The following is a 20,831-nucleotide window of genomic DNA, read 5'->3' as shown; positions in this document are numbered from 1 at the left end:
GAGAAAGAGAGGCGGACCAAAATGCAGCGTGGTTAGTTTTGTGCATCTTTAATAAAGATGAATACTACAATCTACAAAACGTGCAAAAACCAAAACAGTCATATCTAGTGCCACAAACACAAAGACAGGAACAATCACCCACAAAACCCAACACAAAACAGGCTACCTAAATATGGTTCCCAATCGGAGACAATGACTAACACCCGCCTCTGAGAACCATATCAGGCCTTACATAGAAATGGACAAACCAGACACGCATCATAGAATGCCCACCCAGCTCACGTCCTGACCAACACTAAAACAAGGAAAACACACACGAACGATGGTCAGAACGTGACAGTACCCCCCCCCCCAAGGTGCGGACTCCGAACGCACATACTAAACCCATAGGGGAGGGTCTGGGTGGGCATCTGTCCGCGGTGGCGGCTCTGGCGCTGGACGTGGACCCCACTCCATAATTGTCTTAGTCCCCCTCCTTAGCGTGCCTTGAGTGGCGACCCTCGCTGCTAACCTTGGCCTAGGAACCCTAACAACGGGCCACACTGGACTGGGGGGCAGCTCCGGACTGAGGGGCAGCTCGGGACTGAGAAGAAGCTCAGGCAGGTTGATGAATCAAGCAGATCCTGGCTGGCTGGCGGTTCCGGCAGATCCTGGCTGGCTGGCGGTTCCGGAAGATCCTGGCTGGCTGGCGGTTCCGGAAGATCCTGGCTGGCTGGCGGATCCTGGCTGACTGGCGGATCCTGGCTGACCCTGGCTGACTGGCAGTTCCGGCAGATCCTGGCTGACTGGCGGATCTGGGCAGACTGGCGGATCTGGGCAGACTGGCGGCAGTCCAATCTGGTGCCACAAACACAAAGACAGGAACAATCACCCACAAAACAGGCTACCTAAATATGGTTCCCAATCAGAGACAATGACTAACACCTGCCTCTGATTGAGAACCATATCAGGCCTAACATAAAAATGGACAAACCAGACACACAACATAGAATGCCCACCCAGCTCACGTCCTGACCAACACTAAAACAAGGAAAACACACACGAACGATGGTCAGAACGTGACACTTACTTACAAGCCCTTAACTGACAATGCAGATTTCTTTTAAAGTAAGTAAGAAAATATATGAAAAATACAAATAAAAAGTAACACTATAATATAACAATAACGAGGCTATATACAGGGGGTTCAGGTAATGAGTCAATGTACTCAAGATAATTGAGGTAATGTGTATATGTAGGTAGGGCTGTTGTGAAGTGGAAAAGTCTAGGAGCAACAACGGCTCAGCCGCGAAGTCGTAAGCCACACAAGCTCACAGAACAAGATCGCTGAGTGCTGAAGTGCGTAGTGCATAAACATTGTTTGTCCTCGGTTGCAACACTCACCACCAAGTTTCAAACTGCCTCTGGAAGCAACATCAGCACGATAACTGTTTGTCAGGAGCTTCATAAAAGGGGTTTCTATTGCCGAGCAGCCGCACACAAGCCTAAGATCACCTTGCGCAATGCCAAGCATCAGCTGGAGTGGTGTAAAGCTCCCCGCCATTGGACTCTGGAACAGTGGAAACGTGTACTCTGGAGTGATGAATCACACTTCATCATCAGGCAGTCCGAAGGACGAGTCTGAGTTTGGCGGATGCCAGGAGAACGCTACCTGCCCCAATTCATAGTGTCAACTGTAAAGTTTGGTGGAGGAGGAATAAGGTTCCGGGGCTGTTTTTCATGGTTTGGGCTAAATCTTAACGCTATGACATTCTTAACAATTCTTTGCTTCCAACTTTGTGGCAACAGTTTGGGGAAGGCCTTTTCCTGTTTCAGCATGACAATGCCCCCATGCACAAAGCGAGGTCCATACAGAAATGATTTGTCGAGATCTGTGTAGAAGAACTTGACTGGCCTGAACAGAGCCCTGACCTCAACCCCATCGAACATCTTTGGGATTAATTGGAATGCCGACTGTGAGCCAGGCCTAATCGCCCAACATCAGTGCCCAACCTCACTAATGCTTTTGTGGCTGAATTGAAGCAATTCCCCGCAGCAATGTTCCAAAACTAAGGATTTTATATACATATATCGTAGAGGAAAGGTGTATGTGTCATAGAGAGGGGGGAGTTGACAGCTGCTTTGAGCCTGTGAACATCTTCCTTTGAAACAATGTAGAGCCTCATGGGTTGTAATAGGTTTAAATGGCTCCTCCACTGTGAATGCACAAGTTTGCACTAGTCACACACACCACACACACACACACACACACACACACACACACACACACACACACACACACACACACACACACACACACACACTCACACGCGTTCACACACATCACACACAAAGCACACATGCACATACACACTTTGTATCTTCCCTACCATCTTCCTCATCTCCCTCTTCCTCTCATCCTCAGGTCGTAAGTTCATCATTGCCAATGCCCGGGTCGAGAACTGCGCCATCATATTCTGCAACGATGGCTTCTGTGCCATGTGCGGCTACTCGCGGGCTGAGATCATGCAGAAGCCCTGCACCTGCAACTTCCTGTACGGCCCTCACACCAAGCGGCTGGCCATCGCCCAGTTGGCTCAAGCACTGCTGGGTTCGGAGGAGAGGAAAGTGGAGATCAACCTCTACAGGAAGGACGGTAGGATGATACGCTGTGTGTGTGTGTCTGTGTGTGTGTGTGTGTGTGTGTGTGTGTGTGTGTGTGTGTGTGTGTGTGTGTGTGTGTGTGTGCTTGCTTTTTCATTGTAAGCTCATTTACTTGTGTGGCTGCCAGCCAAATAGCATTGCACTTCTGTTGTCATCGGAAGAAAAAACTATTTTCTGCCGAATGTGTTCTGTGGAGAAAACTATAGTTGCACGTCTCTGATCACTCTATTGAAGAAAACATATATATATATATATATATAACGTGATCCCTGTCAATACACAGCTGGTCTCACCTGCTCCCTCTTTCTCCCGTTGTGCTATTTATAAACAAACAAAAGCTTCATAATGTAAAATAATGTGACAGGTGACCTCACTGAGACTCCTAGCAAGGATTTACACTCAGTGTCAGAATAGGTCATTTACAATAAACTGAAACCAAAATCCTTGTATTTGGTTCAAAGCATTCTCTTAGACCTTAACCTCAACAGGAGTTGTGCATCAAGCTTGTGACCATTGTACAAGTTGAAGAAGATGATCTCCTAGGAGTAACATGGTCAAGTCATATCAGTTATCATGGTCAAGTCATATGCGGTGGCAGGGTAGCCTAGTGGTTAGACTGTTGGACTAGTAACCGGAAGGTTGCAAGTTTAAATCCCTGAGCTGACAAGGTACAAATCTGTCATTCTGCCCCTGAACAGGCAGTTAACCCACTGTTCCTAGGCCGTCATTGAAAAGAAGAATTTGTTCTTAACTGACTTGCCTAGTTAAATAAAGGTGGTCTAAGGCACTGCTTCTCAGTGCTAGAGGCAGGCACTACAGACCCTTGGTTGTATCACAACCGTCTGTGATTGGGAGTCTCATAGGGATGTCTGAATTTGTAAATAAGAATTTGTTCTTAACTGACTTGGCTAGTTAAAAAAATATTGACAAAGTTGTCGTGAAGTGTCTGTTATAAAAAGATGTTCTGTGTTTTTCAACACGAAGATCACCTGTACTGGTTGTTTGATCTTGTTCAATCCTGATTACTTCCTGGTAATATGGTCAGGTGCAGCAAAGAAAGATCTTGCAAAGCTGCAGCTGGCTCAAAAAAAGCAGCAATCCTTGCCCTTAATGTAATGTGTATGTTAGGAGTCGCGAAGCAAGTACAGGGAGTGAATTGAATGAATAACGAAACAAGACAAGAAACACGAGTTGCGTACAGATATGAAACAGAGTCAATTACGCCTGGGGAAAGAACCAAAGGGAGTGACAGATATGGCGGAGGTGATGGAGTCCAGGTGAGTCTCATGAAGCGCAGATGCGCGTAACGATGGTGGTAGGTGTGCGTAATAATGAATAAACTGGTGAAGTTGAGCGCCGGAGAGGGGGAGCGGGACCGAGACTTAACTGCAAACACAAAACTAGTCGTTCATGATTGAGGGTTGATGAGAAATGTACTACTTCTCTTCTAGTCTTTTTAAGGATAATTTGGGTGTTGAAAATGCCTGACTTGTATAATCTATTTGCATACCCTTCAAAACAGTATACATACCCCACCAGACTCACCTTGTGGGTTTCTTCACAGTACCCAAACCAAAAACTGATTTAATGCCTCGCTCAGTTATGTATAGAGCCATGCGGCCGTGGAATGCGCTGCCACCAGAGGTTACTCAGGCAAAAAGTTTAGCTTTAAAAAACAGATGAAAAAACATTATTTCACAGCACCTCTCCTCTTTCTAAAAATCTAATTGAACTGTGCTGTATATAAGAATATGTATATATGAATAGTGTATAAGTAGTATTTTTGTTGTCTCTTTCCTATATATAACTCTTATTTAAAACATTTTATTTAATCTAATATCTTATGTAGTTCTTGTCTATTACTGTGCTGTACTTTGTCATGTATTTGTACATTTTATGTGGACCCCAGGAAGAGTAGCTGCTGCATGTGTAGTAGCTAATTGGGATTATAATAAACTAAACTAAACTCCAAGTATCGGAATGCTGTTATGGTAGTAGAGCTAACCCGCTGGGTGAGATCCAGGGATACTGTATGTCGAACATTTTCCACCTGTGGAAAGAGCTGCCGTTGGAAAGAGGAGCAAAAGAGAAAGCAAGACTGATGAACAGAGAGGAGAGAGATACGGTATAGGTGATGAAAGAGAGAAGAACAGAAAGGAGTGGTATTTCTCAGTTCCTCTCCTAGCATTATGTGTGGGGATTAAGAGGAGATCCAGCTGTAACTGTAGCAGCAGAGAGTTACTTGACGCCAGATGTTTGCTCTCAGCTGATAACTCACATTCTCTTGAGTGCTGCACCGGGCCACCCCTAGTCCACCAATCAGACTTTCCACTGTTTATACTCAAGAGTTATCGGTTTTGCCTGTATACACAACTCCCCCCTTAGCCTGCAATGAATGGAGAAAGAACCTCGTAATTCGTGTTTGTATTACTGTGTGTATGTGTGTGTATTGTGCTGACCCTCTAGTGCCCTACTCTGTTTCCAGTAGTTGCTACAATGCTAATGATAACAGTCAGCTACAATAGTATGACTCATTCCTACACTCAAACTTGTATAGGCTCTAGTAAGTGATAAGAGTTCTAGAGAGTGTTGACAGCTGCTATCAACTGCTCGGATGAGGCTGGCCCTGTCCATCTAAATGTGGAGAGTATCGAAGTACATTTCCAATCTGGAACATTGTCAAGTGTGCTCTTTTTTGTACAGCAGGAGGTGTGTTTGTACTGTCACCAGGGAGACCGTCAAGAGGCTCTCTGCGTCGCCAGGGTTACCCAGGTCCCATGTGATTGGGGGAACACAAGAGGGAGTCCCAGCCCTCCCCTTGGGCCCACTCTCCCTCCCTCCCTTCTCTCTTCGGTGTCTGATAGTCTTACGACTGAGTCAATATGCATTTTCAGGGGCAGGCCAGATCCTCATTCTCTCACCTCTGATAGGTCAACGGGTCTCCCTCGGCTCATCAGGAAGTCACGATCGAAACCCAACACACCCTGGGACCTCATACATAAGGCATGGTGTGGAAATGCAACGCCTCCTCCCTCCTTGTTCAAAGGAAAGAGTGAGGTGACAGAAAGGGGGAAGGAGGAGGGGATGGGAAGGGTAGTGCAGCGATACCCCGCTCCATTCATCTAATGCTGCTCTCTGGCATTAGCCTTCACCATGATGGATTAGCCTTTCTCTCAGGCTCAATTGCCCAACGCCGGTCTGACCGCCACTTAATCATTTTTTCCAGGTAAACTCCGCCACCACTGGTGCAGAAGTGGGGAGTTGGGGGACAGTGCAGAGTTGTACATCAGCGCTTGTTTCCCGTCAGCACACGGTCCTCTAACAGTCTCTCAATTTCAAAGAATCTGGACCTCTCGACTCAAGGCCACTGTGATCTGTTTTTACAGACTGTTGCCTTTTCTGTCCCAGCTCTGTTCCAGTTCTAGAAGTGTGAACCGAAGCAGGTTGAAATAGACACAGACTCCCTGCTCTTGCTCTCAGTAAGCTACACTCAGACTGCCAGTCTCTTTGTGTGTGCCTGTTATCTCAGAGATCTGAGGCCTCCAGGGAGCAGGTACATGCTGCAGTCTGTGTCTCTGCATGGTAGCCCCCAGCAGCCCCCTGCTCATTGCCCACACCCGGACTCTGATTGGCCAGGAATGAGTGCCAAGGGGGCCCATAAATAGCCCTAATTTCTTTTAGTAACTCTGCATGCAGGCCTTCTGCAGCACCTGCCCTTTTTATGCTCCACTGGGTGGGCCAATCAGAGGCATCCCCTCTGGTTTCGGTAATGGTACCCACTCATCTTTGGTACCCCTCTTATTATTCAGAATTGAGTTTTTTTCTCTCCATTTAGCTGACAACGACACACAAATCATGTGTGGCTATAGATGTCCGTTCCACCTCCTCTTTGGAGTGGCTATCTGGAGTCATCTTGTATGGGAGCCTTGGAGACACCAGGTGTCTATTTGAGCCTAGAGCAAGTCTCAGATGGCTGACAATAGCTTAAAGCCCCGGGCCTCTTCATGTGATTGCTTAGCAGCCGCAGGTAAGGAGTGTGCTCAAAACTGGCCCTGAAGTACTTGCTTTTTTATGGAGATGACCTCCACGGCTGAATCAAACCACTAAAAGACCCACCGTTATAAATGGCCCACACCATAAATTATCCTCATAATTACAGATGTACACGACAAAGCTTCTCAAGTCTCCTGCATCAATTTCTTATCATGTTTATTTTTCATGTTTAAAAGGCAAGTAGTTATTGCATTGGTTTCTTTCATCACACACCAGGTCTTGAAAAAGAGATTACATTCAGGTGCTTGTAGAATAGAATGCAGCATTAATGGCAGTGGAATGCAACTTGTTGCAGGTTTAGATGGTGCTGGTAATGTGTGATTCTAAATTTAGTTCAGAATTTTTACCTGGTGTTTTATCTTTATTGCCTGTCAATTCAAATGTGTGGCTTGATTCTCTCTCTGTGTTTTGGCTTCAACAATAAGTACCTCTGTGTTCTCTTGATTTAGCTAGAGGAAGTTGTGAACCATCAAAGTATTTAAATCACTAATACAAAATATATAGCATTAGCCCACTGCTGTCATTTGTTAGGTTCTGATGAACCCGTTTCTTTAGCCAAATTAAGTTCATGTTGTGTTTGCTGCCATATAATAGAATTACCGTTAGGCCTATAGGGCTACTCGCACTCAAACCATGAAAAGGAAAAAACAAAGAGGGCTGCAAAACTTAATTTAATGGCCCAATATAATAACCTGTACATATTGTCCCTATAAACAATGAGTTGAATTAGGCCTACTTTTGATAGTACCGTAATAAAGTTAAGAAACTTTCGTAAAGGTTTGGAGTCAGATAGCTTTTTGGCTTAGCTATGCAGGCCTATAAATCAAATGAAATCAAATTTTATTTGTCACGTGCCAAATACAAAAGTTGTAGACCTTAATGTGAAATGCTTAGTTACAAGCACTTAACCAACAATGCAGTTCAAGAAATAGAATTAAGAAAATATTTACTAAATAAACTAAAGTATGATTTTTTTTTAAAGAACACAATAAATAACAATAACGAGGCTATATATAGGGAGTTACTTACTCGGGTTACTCAAGGTCATTTGTACATGTAGGTAGGGGTAAAGTGACTATGCATAGATAATGAACAGCGAGTAGCAGTGTAAAAACAAAGGGGGGTCAATGTAAATAGTCCAGTTGCCATTTTATGAATTGTTCACCAGTCTTATGGCTTGGGGTTGAAGCTGTTAATGAGCCTTTTGGTCCTAGACTTGACGCTCCGGTACTGCTTGCCGTGCAGTAGCAGAGAGAACAGTCTATGACCTGGGTGACTGGAGTCTTTGACAGTTTTTGGGGCCTTCCTCTGACACCACCTAGTATATACAGTAGGTCCTGGATGGCAGGAAGCTTGGCCTCAGTGATGTACTGGTCCGTACGCACTACCCTCTGTAGTGCCTTACAATCAGATGCCGAGAAGTTGCCATACCAGGCGATGATGCAACCGGTCAGGATGATCTTGATGGTGCAGCTGTATAACTATTTCAGGATCTGGGGACCCATGCCAAATCTTTTCAGTCTCTTGAGGGGGAAAAGGTGTTGTCCTGCCCTCTTCACGAGTGTCTTGGTGTGTTTGGACCATGATAGTTTGTTGGTGATGTGGACACAAGGAACTTGAAACTCTCGACCCGCTCCACTACAGCCCCATCAATGTTAATGGGGGCCTATTCGGCCCGCCTTTTCCTATAGTCCACAATCAGCTCCTTTGTCTTGCCCACATTGAGGGAGAGGTTGTTGTCCTGGCACCACACTGCCAGGTCTCTGACCTCCTCCTTATAGGCTGTCTCATTGTTGTCGGGGATCAGGCCAACCACTGTTGTGTCGTCAGCAAACTTAATGATGGTGTTGGAGTCGTGGGTGAACTGGGAGTACAGGAGAGGACTAAGCACACATCCCTGAGGGGCCCCATTGTTGAGGATCAGCGTGTCAGATGTATTGTTGCCTAGCCTTACCACCTGGGGGTGGCCCGTCAGGAAGTCCAGGATCCAGTTGCAGAAGGAGGTGTTTAGTCCCAGGGTCCTTAGCTTAGGGATGAGCTTTGTGGGAACTATGGTGTTGAACAGCATTCAATGAACAGCATTCTCACATAGGTGTTCCTTTGTCCAGGTGGGAAGGGGCAGTGTGGAGTGCAATAGAGATTGCATCATCTGTGGATCTGTTAGGGCGGTATGCAAATTCATTGTTTTTTTGTTATTGTTGGTGACGTGGGTGTGGATTCCGGCGCCGATGGAACCGGAGGTGCCTAAGCCAGCCCATTGGGCTTCCTCGCCCTGGCTGGCTCGAGAGGTTTCCTTGCCTCGGTTGGCTCGGCGACTTCCCATCCCACGTCACTCTCCATCGGATCATCGGGCTCCCTCTCTGCAGCAGGATCGCTAGGCTCCCATGCCTCAGCCGGCTTGCCAGGTTTTCACACTCCTGCCGGTTCGTCGGGTTTCCACGCTCCAACTGGCTTGCCCAGCGCCCATGTCACGGCCGGGTGGCGCCCCAAGAAAGGGAGGGGCAATGTCACGTCTGCTCCCACTCCTCCCTCCCCCTGGCGCTTGAGGACGCCAGGTTGCCCTGCATCACTCACTCCTGCCATCCATCACGCACACCTGCTTTCCCTCGTCACACTCATCAGCAATATTGGACTCACCTGGACTCATTCATTACCTGTTTATTTCCTCCCCTATATTTGTCAGTTCCCCAGCACTGTTCCCCACGGCTGTATTGTAATGTTTTTGTCTTTAGTATTAGTTTGCTGATGCTGTTCCTGTCTCGTTCCATGTCCGTTATTTATTAAATATTTTACTACCCGTACCTGCTTCGTCTCTCCAGCGTCATTCCATGTGACATATTTATATTTTAAATATTAATATCATACAGTAGATGCCTTAGCCAATAGGCCAATGCATGCAATGCCCTGATGCATTTAGTGCTCCAATCTCTGACAACTGAAACTGGAGGGAGACAATTATTGTTTTAGGAAAGTAAAATCCAATAAAAAAATTTTAATATGCACCACATCAAAACAACAAATATATATATAACATTTGTTATAGGCAGTTAAGAACACGTAACTGTGAATCATTAGGCAGAGCTGAACGGGTTTCTCGGATCCGAAACAGCACAGGTCTGTTTGGGTCTGTTTTTCCACGGGCCTTTTCAGAATGGGTCTGACAGTCCTCAGATCACTCCAACTTATTGGACCCGTGAAGACTTCTACTGTAGTGTGAATGTGTCCTAACATCCACGGTTAGACATCAACAGCACTATTTGTAAGAGTATGTACACATGTGAGCAAACACAGAAGCACACTGAGTGCCATTCTAAACTACAAAAGTCAAGCTAAACGCGCCAAAGAAGAAATAACTACAGGTAGGCATATATGCAGGTGATTGTAAGTCTATATACATATAATTATCCATATTACGCCAACACAATTGGGCATTTAAATAAATAAAATCTCATTGAATTGAATTAAGCATAACCCAATAAACCACAGTGCTACAATCACGATGAGTTCCCACTGTGCTAGCAGACTAGACCCAGGCGGTGTTATTGTGGTGTATGGTTTTCTCCTCTTTTGTTGACACCCGAATAATGAATCATGACAAGGCGCTGTGTGATAGCCGCGCTGCCGTGTGTCTGCCTCATTACACACTCAATGTACTGTGGTTGTGCATGTGCGTGTGTGTGTGTGTGTGTGTGTGTTGGTGTGTGTTGGTGTGTGTGTGTGTGTGCCCACTCTCCACCAGCCTCTCTCTCTCCGCAGGCCCAGGGAACCAGCTACACAAACAATCCCAACGGTTCACTTAACAACCTCTACACACATACAGCACATTAGATTATACATGCATGCACACACTGCACGTACACACTTGTGTATGCATGCACGTGTGTTCTAATGACACGCACGGAACACACATCCACCTGTGATTAACTTTGTTTTCACTGCACACACAGGCTAGCGCGCGCACACACACACACACACACACACACACACACACACACACACACACACACACACACACACACACACACACACACACACACACACACACACACACACACACACACACACACACACACACACACCTCTTGTTTCAGCAAACAACATGGTGCCAAAGTAAAGCTGAAAGAGCTAGTTTATGAGTCTGACAGGCAGTTGGATCATTTAACCCAATTATTATTATTACTACAAGAACTATTCAAAAGTAAGGGGTTCTTCTACATAGAAGATCATAGGAAATCCCAGGACATACAGTCCATTCGAAAGTATTCAGAACGCTTCCCTTTTTCCACATTTTGTTACGTTACAGCCTTATTCAAAAATGGATTGAAATCAGTCTACACACATTACCCCATAAAATGTAACATATGTATAATATTTTATTTTAAAAAAACCTTATTTACATAAGTATTCAGACCCTTTGCTATGAGACTCAAAATGTAGTTCAGGTGCATCCTGTTTCCATTGATCATCCTTGAGATGTTTCTACAACTTGATTGGACATGATTTGGAAAGGCACACACCTGTCTATATAAGGTTCCACAGTTGACAGTGCATGTTAGAGCAAAAACCAAGCCAGGATTGGGCACAGATCTGGGGAAAGGTACCAACACATTTCTGCAGCATTGAATGTCCCCATCATTCTTCAATGCAAGAAATTTGGAACCACCAAGACTCTTCCTAGAGCTGCCCACCCGGCCAAACTGACAATCGGGGGAGAGAGGCCATGGTCAGGGAGGTGACCAAGAACCCGATGGTCACTCTGACAGACCTCCAGAGTTCCTCTATGGTGATGGGAGAACCTTCCAGAAGGACAACCATCTCTGCAGCACTTCACCAATCAGGCCTTTATGGTAGAGTGGTCAGACGGAAGCCACTCCTCAGTAAAAGGCACATGACAGCCAGCTTGGAGTTTACCAAAAGGCACCTAAAGGATTCTCAGACGATGAGAAACAAGAGTCTCTGAATGTCCTTGAGTGGCCCAGCCAGAGCCCGGACTTGAACCCAAAATAGCTGTGCAGTGACGCTCCCCATCCAACCTGACAAAGCTAGAGAGGATCTGCATAGAAGAATGTTAGAAACTCCCCAAATACAGGTGTGCCAAGCTTGTAGCGTGTCTGAATACTTATGTAAATGTGATATTTATTTAATTTTTTATTTTAATACATTAACAAAAAATATACAAATCAACTATTTAATTAACTTAAGGGGGCTGAATAATTTTGCACGCCCAATTTTTCAGTTTTTGATTTGTTAAAAAAGTTTGAAATATCCAATAAATGTCGTTCCACTTCATGATTGTGTCCCACTTGTTGTTGATTCTTCACAAAAAAATACAGTTTCATATCTTTATGTTTGAAGCCTGAAATGTGGCAAAAGGTCGCACAGTTCAAGGGGGTCGAATACTTTCGCAAGGCACTGTAAATGAGGGAAAAACCGATTTAATCTATTTTAGAATAAGGCTGGAACGTAACAACATTTTGAAAAAGTCAAGGGGTCTGAATACCTATCGAATGCACTGTAGTGACTATAATACTGGAATAAGCTCACATAGTTGCTGTCACAAACTCCAAACAGTTGTCACTGACTAGTTGGATAATCATTTCCCTGTGAGCAAACCATTTATATAGCTTCATAATTTCTATCTGATTTTTCTGCTTTGGTGGACCACATTTTTTGCATTGACATTTGTCAATGAAACTCACGAAGGCAACTGTTTATGTCAAATTGTTGTGTGTTTTACCTTTAGCCCTGGTTGTCCTGAAAATAAAATGGTAAAACTAAACATAAGGGCTGGGTATGCAGATAAATTCAAGTCCGATAAATGAACAGCTGATTTTTGCTGGGTTCTCGGGACTGATAGGGTTAACATTCGACGGGTGAGGACAGGGGTTGTGTCCCAGGTGTGGGGAGAAGCCATGCTTCATCTCGTATCTGTCTGTCTTCATCGAAGTGAGCGTGTGTGTATCTCTCTCTCTCTCTCTCTCAGAAGCCTCTGGGTTTTCACCTAATGACAGCTGCAGACTCTTCCTGTATATGCAAATACCCCACACTCTAACTCTCGTTTTGAATATGCAAATAATCTGAACCATCTCACAAACTGAAAGATTTGAGTGGTAGTATTACTATAATGATGGCTGAGGACTTGATACCAGCATATCCACTCCCCCGATACTAATGTTTAAACAACATTGTAATAATGTTCAAACATCATAATGTTGGGAGATGTCAATCCCCTTGAAATTGTTGTTAACCTAGCTACCTGAACAATGTCAACTGACACTGCAACTACAGTTGTAGTGTAATGAATACTCAGGGAGAAAAAGGTGTAGATTCAGACGCAGATGTTTAGTAAACCTTCACAGAAGGCAGAAACCATGGTCACAGGCAGGCAATGGTCAAACACAGGTAGGCAGTCAAAAGCAAACACTACCTCACAACCATATGAACAGAAAGAACTGAACTAAATAGGGAGGTGATGAGACCAGGTGAGAAACGAACACGGGTGAAATCAATGAACAAAAATGACAGACAGAGCTACGGTCCAGAAAACAAAGAAACAGGGCTACGTTCAAGAACACAAAGAAACAGGGCTACGTTCAAGAACACAAAGAAAAAGAACAGAAGGTTGACTAAGAAAAGAAAAGCAGACCCTTACATGTAGTTGTTCAACATTCCCTGCACCATTCAATCCAAGTTGAATATTTTACTTTATTGCAAAGCAGCATGCCGCCTCAGTCTCTAGCACCCCCCTCTCAAAAACAGCATTATCATGCAGATCAACTTCATGCATATCCTGCATCTCATGAATGTCTCTCCAACTCGCTCCTGTTTGGAGTAGTGTGTGCGTGTGTGCGTGCTTGCTAATTTGCAGTTTGCACATGTGTACCTAAATGTGTGTATCCACATAAAAAAAGACTATATTGTATATATGTCTAAATATAATATAGTATATTATGGTCTAAATACTGTACTCTATTTCTATTTAGCTTTCCTGTACTTTCCTGTAGTATACTATAATATTCACTGTACTGTGTTTGCAGACATGATTGTAGTATACTGTAGTAATCACTGTAGTGTTTTCACCGACATGACTTGTATATTGTAGTAACCCCTGCCAACTAGGACTAGCTGAAATGGCACAACTACCAGACGACGCCAGTGACTGTTTAATGAGGGGAACAACTCCACCAAAACACAAGACACACAGGTTCGTGACAAGCCACCTATTGAGTTGGTCAACAGACCAGACAACACCTTTGAAAAATATTTTGTTTTTATTACAGCTGTAACATCTGAACGTTAGACAGGTTCTAGGCCCGTTATCAGAGCGATGGTAACTCACCAGCATTATGACCAGGAATACGACTTTCCCAAATTGGATCCTTTGTTCGTACTCCCCAGGGCAATTGAACTTATCCCAGAGGCTGCTCCAAGATGCCGCCGGCGGAGAAGAAGTGTTTGGACTTCTAGTCCGACTCAGGAGGCGTACACACCATCCACCGCTTCCGAGTATATTACGCGCTAATGTTCAGTCTCTGGACAATAAAGTAGACAAGCTCAGGGCGAGGATCTCCTTCCAGAGAGACATCAGGGATTGTAACATACTCTGTTTCACGGAATCATGGCTCTCATGGCTGTATGGATGGGGATATACTGTCCCCGTCCATACAGCCAGCTGAGTTCTCAGTACATCTTGCAGACAGGAATAAAGAACTCTCCGGGAAGAAGAATGCCAGTGGTGTATGTTTCATGATTAACTACTCATGTTGTGATTGTGATAACGTACAGGATCTCAAGTCCTTTCTTTCACCCAACCTAGAATACCTCACAGCCAAATGCCGACCGTATTATCTCCCAAGAAAATTCTCTTCGGTTATAGTCAAAGCCATGTATATTCCAACTCAAGCCGATACCACGCCGGCCCTCAAGGAACTACACTGGACTTTGTGCAAACTGGAAACTACATACAGTGCCTTGTGAAAGTATTCGGTCCCCTTGAACTTTGTGACATTTTGCCACATTTCAGGCTTCAAACATCAAGATATAAAACTGTATTTTTTGTGAAGAATCAACAACAAGTGGGACACAATCATGAAGTGGAACGACATTTATTGGATATTTAAAACTTTTTTACCAAATCAAAAACTGAAAAATTGGGCGTGCAAAATTATTCAGCCCCCTTAAGTTAATACTTTGTAGCGCCACCTTTTGCTGCGATTACAGCTGTAAGTCGCTTGGGGTATGTCTCTATCAGTTTTGCACATCGAGAGACTGAAATGTTTTCCCAAAACAGCTCGAGCTCAGTGAGGTTGGATGGAGAGCATTTGTGAACAGCAGTTTTCAGTTCTTTCCACAGATTCTCGATTGGATTCAGGTATGGACTTGGCCATTCTAACACCTGGATATGTTTATTTTTGAACCATTCCATTGAAGATTTTGCTTTATGTTTTGGATCATTGTCTTGTTGGAAGACAAATCTCCGTCCCAGTCTCAGGTCTTTTGCAGACTCCATCAGGTTTTCTTCCAGAATGGTCCTGTATTTGGCTCCATCCATCTTCCCATCAATTTTAACCATCTTCCCTGTCCCTGCTGAAGAAAAGCAGGCCCAAACCATGATGCTGCCACCACCATGTTTGACAGTGGGGATGGTGTGTTCAGGGTGATGAGCTGTGTTGCTTTTACGCCAAACATAACGTTTTGCATTGTTGCCAAAAAGTTCAATTTTGGTTTCATCTGACCAGAGCACCTTCTTCCACATGTTTGGTGTGTCTCCCAGGTGGCTTGTGGCAAACTTTAAACGACACTTTTTATGGATATCTTTAAGAAATGGCTTTCGTCTTGCCACTCTTCCATAAAGGCCAGATTTGTGCAATATACGACTGATTGTTGTCCTATGGACAGAGTCTTCCACCTCAGCTGTAGATCTATGCAGTTCATCCAGAGTGATCATGGGCCTCTTGGCTGCATCTCTGATCAGTCTTCTCCTTGTATGAGCTGAAAGTTTAGAGGGACGGCCAGGTCTTGGTAGATTTGCAGTGGTCTGATACTCCTTCCATTTCAATATTATCGCTTGCACAGTGCTTCTTGGGATGTTTAAAGCTTGGGAAATCTTTTTGTATCCAAATCCGGCTTTAAACTTCTTCACAACAGTATCTCGGACCTGCCTGGTGTGTTCCTTGTTCTTCATGATTCTCTCTACGCTTTTAACGGACCTCTGAGACTATCACAGTGCAGGTGCATTTATACGGAGACTTGATTACACACAGGTGGATTGTATTTATCATCATTAGTCATTTCGGTCAACATTGGATCATTCAGAGATCTTCACTGAACTTCTGGAGAGAGTTTGCTGCACTGAAAGTAAAGGGGCTGAATAATTTTGCACGCCCAATTTTTCAGTTTTTGATTTGTTAAAAACGTTTGAAATATCCAATAAATGTCGTTCCACTTCATGATTGTGTCCCACTTGTTGTTGATTCTTCACAAAAAAATACAGTTTTATATCTTGATGTTTGAAGCCTGAAATGTGGCAAAAGGTCGCAAAGTTCAAGTGGGCCGAATACCTTCGCATGGCACTGTATCCTGATGCCGCATTTATTGTTGCTGGGGATTTTAACAAAGTCAATTTGAGGAAAATGCTACTGAAGTTCTATCAACACATTGACTGTAGTACTCGTGCTGCTAAAATGCTTGAACAATGTTACTCCCCCTTCCGGGATGCCTACAAGGCCCTCCCCTACCCGCCCTTCGGCAAATCCTCCCTCCCTATAGGTAGAAACTCAAACAGGAAGTACCCTTGCTAAGGTCTAAACAATCGGAATCCATTCTTCAAGATTGTTTTGATCCCGCAGACTGGGATATGTTCCCGGTAGCCTCTGACACGGACACGGTGACTGAGTTCATCTGGAAGTGTGCTTCAAGATGTCCACCATTGTTCCTGTACCCAATAAAGCAAAGGTAATTGAATTAGAAGACTATCACCCCATAGCACTCACTTCTGTCATCAGGAAGTGCTTTAAGTGGCTAGTTAAGGATCAGTAGGCTAAAGAAATGTGGCTTGGCGGGCTGTATCACCGCCTGGTAGTCAACTGCATTGCTTTGTATGGCAACTGCACCACCCGCAACTGCAGGGCTCTCCATAGGGTGGTGCGGTCTGTCCAACGCATCACCGGTGGTACACTGCCTGCCCTCTAGGACACCTACAGCACCCGATGTCACAGGAAGGCCAAAAAGATCATCAAGGTCCTGAGCCACGGCCTGTTCACACTGCTACCATCCAGAAGGCGAGGTCAATACAGGTGCATCAAAGCTGGGACCGAGAGACTGACAGCTTCTATCTCAAGGCCATCAGAATGTTAAATAGCCATCACTGACCGGCTACCACCCGGTTACTCAACCCTGTACCTTAGAGGCTGCTACCTGGAATCACTGGTCACTTTAATCATGTTTACATTCTGCTTTACTCATTTCATATGTAAATACTATACTAGAAATACTTTATTCTATTAATTCCATTATTTTACCTTTAGATTTGTGTGTTTGTTGTGAATTGTTATATACTACTGCACTGTTGGAGCTAGGAACACAAGCATTTCGCTACACCCGCAATAACATCTGCAAAATGTGTATGTGACCAATACAATTGTATTATTATTATCAGATCAATAGACTCAAAATGGCTTTGACTGAGTCGTTAGCATTTCGCAGCCGATATCACCTTAACACAACAAACAATGGTGAGGGAGCCATCTTCTTATCCTATTTTACAAGATAAAATACTTTTTTTTACTCACATTTCAATGACGCATAGTGGTTGTTGTTTGTGAGAGTTGTTTGTCGTGCTCAACTACTCAGCTCTGTCTGGGTAAAGGACCTGATTGAAAGAAGGCACCTTCGAACCTGCCCGTATAAATAACTTGCTATATAATGATATAGAGAGCACACCTCACCGAGTGTCCTCCGTCGTCACGTGACAAAGGAGATGGGTAGAGGGCACACCTGCCACGAATGCCCTTTCCCACATCCACTTCACTGACCACGGAATTCTCTAATAAGATTACAAACCAGATAGTGGCTAGCTCTACACAGACAATTATAAATATGCTAGGTATTTGAAATGATCCTCTTTGATGATATGATAAAATATGTGACTTATAGTCCTAAGTGTGTATGATTGTCTGGGTAGAGCAAGCCACTTTCTGGGTATTATTATTGGTTTTCTGATTATTGTTGATGATTTATACTGGTAAAGCCAGAAGGAACTGCCAGTTGCACAGGTTCAACCACAAATATGCCAATATGCCTTTGAGCATGTTGCAGTTATAAATGTTACATGTTGGATGGTGTATCAATACACCCAGTCACTACAAAGATACAGGCGTACTTCCTCAACTATTTGCCCGGAGGGGAAGGAAACCTCACCGGGATTTCACCATGAGTCCAATGGTGATTTTAAAACATTTCCAGAGTTTAAGTGCTGTGATAGGAGATCATTGAGGATGGATCAACAACATTGTAGTTACTCAACAATACTAAAATAAACGACAGAGTGAAAACAAGGAAGCTTGTAAAGAATAAAAATATTACAAAACTTGCATCTTGTTTGCAACATGGCACTATAGTAATACTGCAAAAAATGTGGCAAAGAATGTAGCTTTTTGTCCTGAATACAAATCAAATTTCAAATCAAAATCAAATCAAATGTAGCCCTTCTTACATCAGCTGATATATCAAAGTGCTGTACAGAAATCCAGCCTAAAACCCCAAACAGCAAGCAATGCAGGTGTAGAAGCATGGTGGCTAGGAAAAACTCCCTGGAAAGGCCAAAACCTAGGAAGAAACCTAGAGAGGAACCAGGCTATGAGGGGTGGCCAGTCCTCTTCTGGCTGTGCCGGGTGGAGATTATAACAGAACATGGCCAAGATGTTCAAATGTTCATAACTGACCAGCATGGTCAAATAATGGTAATCACAGTGAACAGGTCAGGGTTCCATAGCTGCAGGCAGAACAGTTGAAACTGGAGCAGCAGCACGGCCAGGTGGACTGGGGACAACAAGGTGTCATCATGCCAGGTAGTCCTGAGGCATGGTTCTAGGGCTCAGGTTCTCTGAGAGAGAGAAAGAAAGAGAGAATTAGAGAGAACATACTTAAATTCACACAGGACACCGGATTAGACAGGAGAAATACTCCAGATATAACAGACTGACCCTAGCCCCCCGACACATAAACTACTGCAGCATAAATACTGGAGGCTGAGACAGGAGGGGTCAGGAGACACTGTTGCCCCATCCGATTAAATTAAAGTGGAATGTTTGAGGCATATCCAGCACAACACATCGCTGAGTATCACTCTTCATATTTTGAAGAATGGTGGTGGGTGCATCATGTTATTAGTATGCTTGTCATCGGCAAGAACTAGGGAGCTTTTTTTAAAGAAAAATAAATGGAATAGAGCTAAGCACAGGCAAAATCCTAGAGGTTCGGTCTGCTTTCCAACACACACTGGGCGACAAATTCACCTTTCAGCAGGACAAAAACCTAAAACATAAGGCCAACTATACACTCGTGTTCCTGAGTGGCCTAGTTACATTTTTTTACTTACACATCTATGGCAAGACTTGAAAATGTCTGTCTAGCAATGATCAACAGAGCTTGACAAATGTTTTAAAGAATAATGGGCAAATATTTTACAATCCATGCGTGCAAAACTCTTAGAGATTTACCCAGAAAGACTCACTGCTGTAATCGCTGCCAAAGGTGATTCTAACATGTATTGTCTAAGGGGGTTAAATACTTATCTAATCAGGATATATTAGTGTTTTATTTTCCCTTAATTAAAAATAAATATTCCACTTTGACATTTGAGTATTTTCTGTAGATTGTTGACAAACAAATTACATTAAATCCATTTTAATCCCACTTTGTAAGAACAATATGTGGAAAAAGTCAAGGGGTGTGAATACTTTCTGAAGGCACTGTATCTAGCTTGCTAGCTAGTACAACCTGATACTAGTGCTGGTGTAGGCCTAGATCAATGTGTTGTTTGTGCAACAGTACATTCTAAATCAGAGAGGAATAGGCTAAGCATTAATATTATAGTTACATCAAAGCTGCAGTAAGATTAAACATTTAATGTAACATGAATTAGGGTGCACTGGGAAACACTGACAAAAACTGGTTCCTACCTTGTCATAATAAACCCTCCCTGGCTGTTTCATTCGTTGTCATGTCAAACAACAACAACATGGTATTCCAAATGCCCACTATATTCTAACATATGTTTGAAGTTTCATTGAACAGTGTAAGACAATTGGAGTTTACATAGGTCCATTAATAAACATGCTAGGGTCATGCACTACTCATAAAGCATATTATAAAAAATAAATAATAATAATACCAACAAATACCGCCATACTGTAAAACATTATGAAAATATTGTGATATGATATTTTGGCCATATCACCCAGCCCTACTTGTACAGCAGGGACTCCCTGGGGAGGTGTGTTCACTAGCGCTGCCTGCCAATCTCCTGTTTACACTTTGGCTGCTCTTTAATATGTGCAGCAGCCATGCCCCCGGCGTATTGACCTGTTTTATTGGCCACTATGGTCGTAAATATTGCCCTATTATTAGATTGGGTTTATCTTGATGTCATATTGATTGGAGGCCGGGGGAAAACTGATAGACGCTGAATCCTCCCGATCCCTTGAAGGACAATTAGTCACCATGCAGGGCCAGGCAGGCATGGCATGGATGCCCCGGGCTAACAGGGCTAACAAACATACTGGCTGCCCTCCCTGACTGATTACATAACAATGAGGGGATAACATTGTCTTATTCTGAGATTTGCAGTGTACTGTTGGGGAGTGTGTGTGTGTGTGTGCGTGTGTGGCATCAGTAGGCCTATTTTTGACCACTAGGGCCGGACAATGAAGTTAAATCTACCTCAGGGTTTCCGTTAGCCGATCACTTCGGGCTTTTGGCCAATAAAAGTCCTTAAAAGCTGATAAATAAAATTGTAACCTGCTAACTCGTCCGGGCTGCATATCATACATCCCGATTTCAAGCTTCAGCACCATTTTCTCGCTCCTTGCAGACTGCCTTACGTGCATGCTGCTGAGAAGAGAGAGACGGGGGGA

At 43.9% G+C, this 20,831-nt stretch overlaps 1 protein-coding gene across 1 annotated transcript in view; it reads left to right on the top strand.

Moving 5' to 3' along the window:
- Positions 1-2,404: 2,404 nt before the first annotated feature.
- LOC135517354 (potassium voltage-gated channel subfamily H member 2-like) overlaps positions 2,405-20,831 on the top strand; it is a 286,040-nt gene continuing 267,613 nt past the window's right edge. Inside the window, exon 1 of the mRNA XM_064941574.1 lies at positions 2,405-2,635. Within this exon, the coding sequence (XP_064797646.1) occupies positions 2,479-2,635 (157 nt within the window). The 5' untranslated portion in view covers positions 2,405-2,478. The remainder of the gene's footprint in view (positions 2,636-20,831) is intronic.

Source organism: Oncorhynchus masou, chromosome 28 (genome assembly GCF_036934945.1).
Source record: "Oncorhynchus masou masou isolate Uvic2021 chromosome 28, UVic_Omas_1.1, whole genome shotgun sequence".
Taxonomy (NCBI): domain Eukaryota; kingdom Metazoa; phylum Chordata; class Actinopteri; order Salmoniformes; family Salmonidae; genus Oncorhynchus; species Oncorhynchus masou.
The sequence above is the reverse complement of the archived record's forward strand: the minus strand, read 5'-3'. Positions and strand labels throughout refer to the sequence as shown.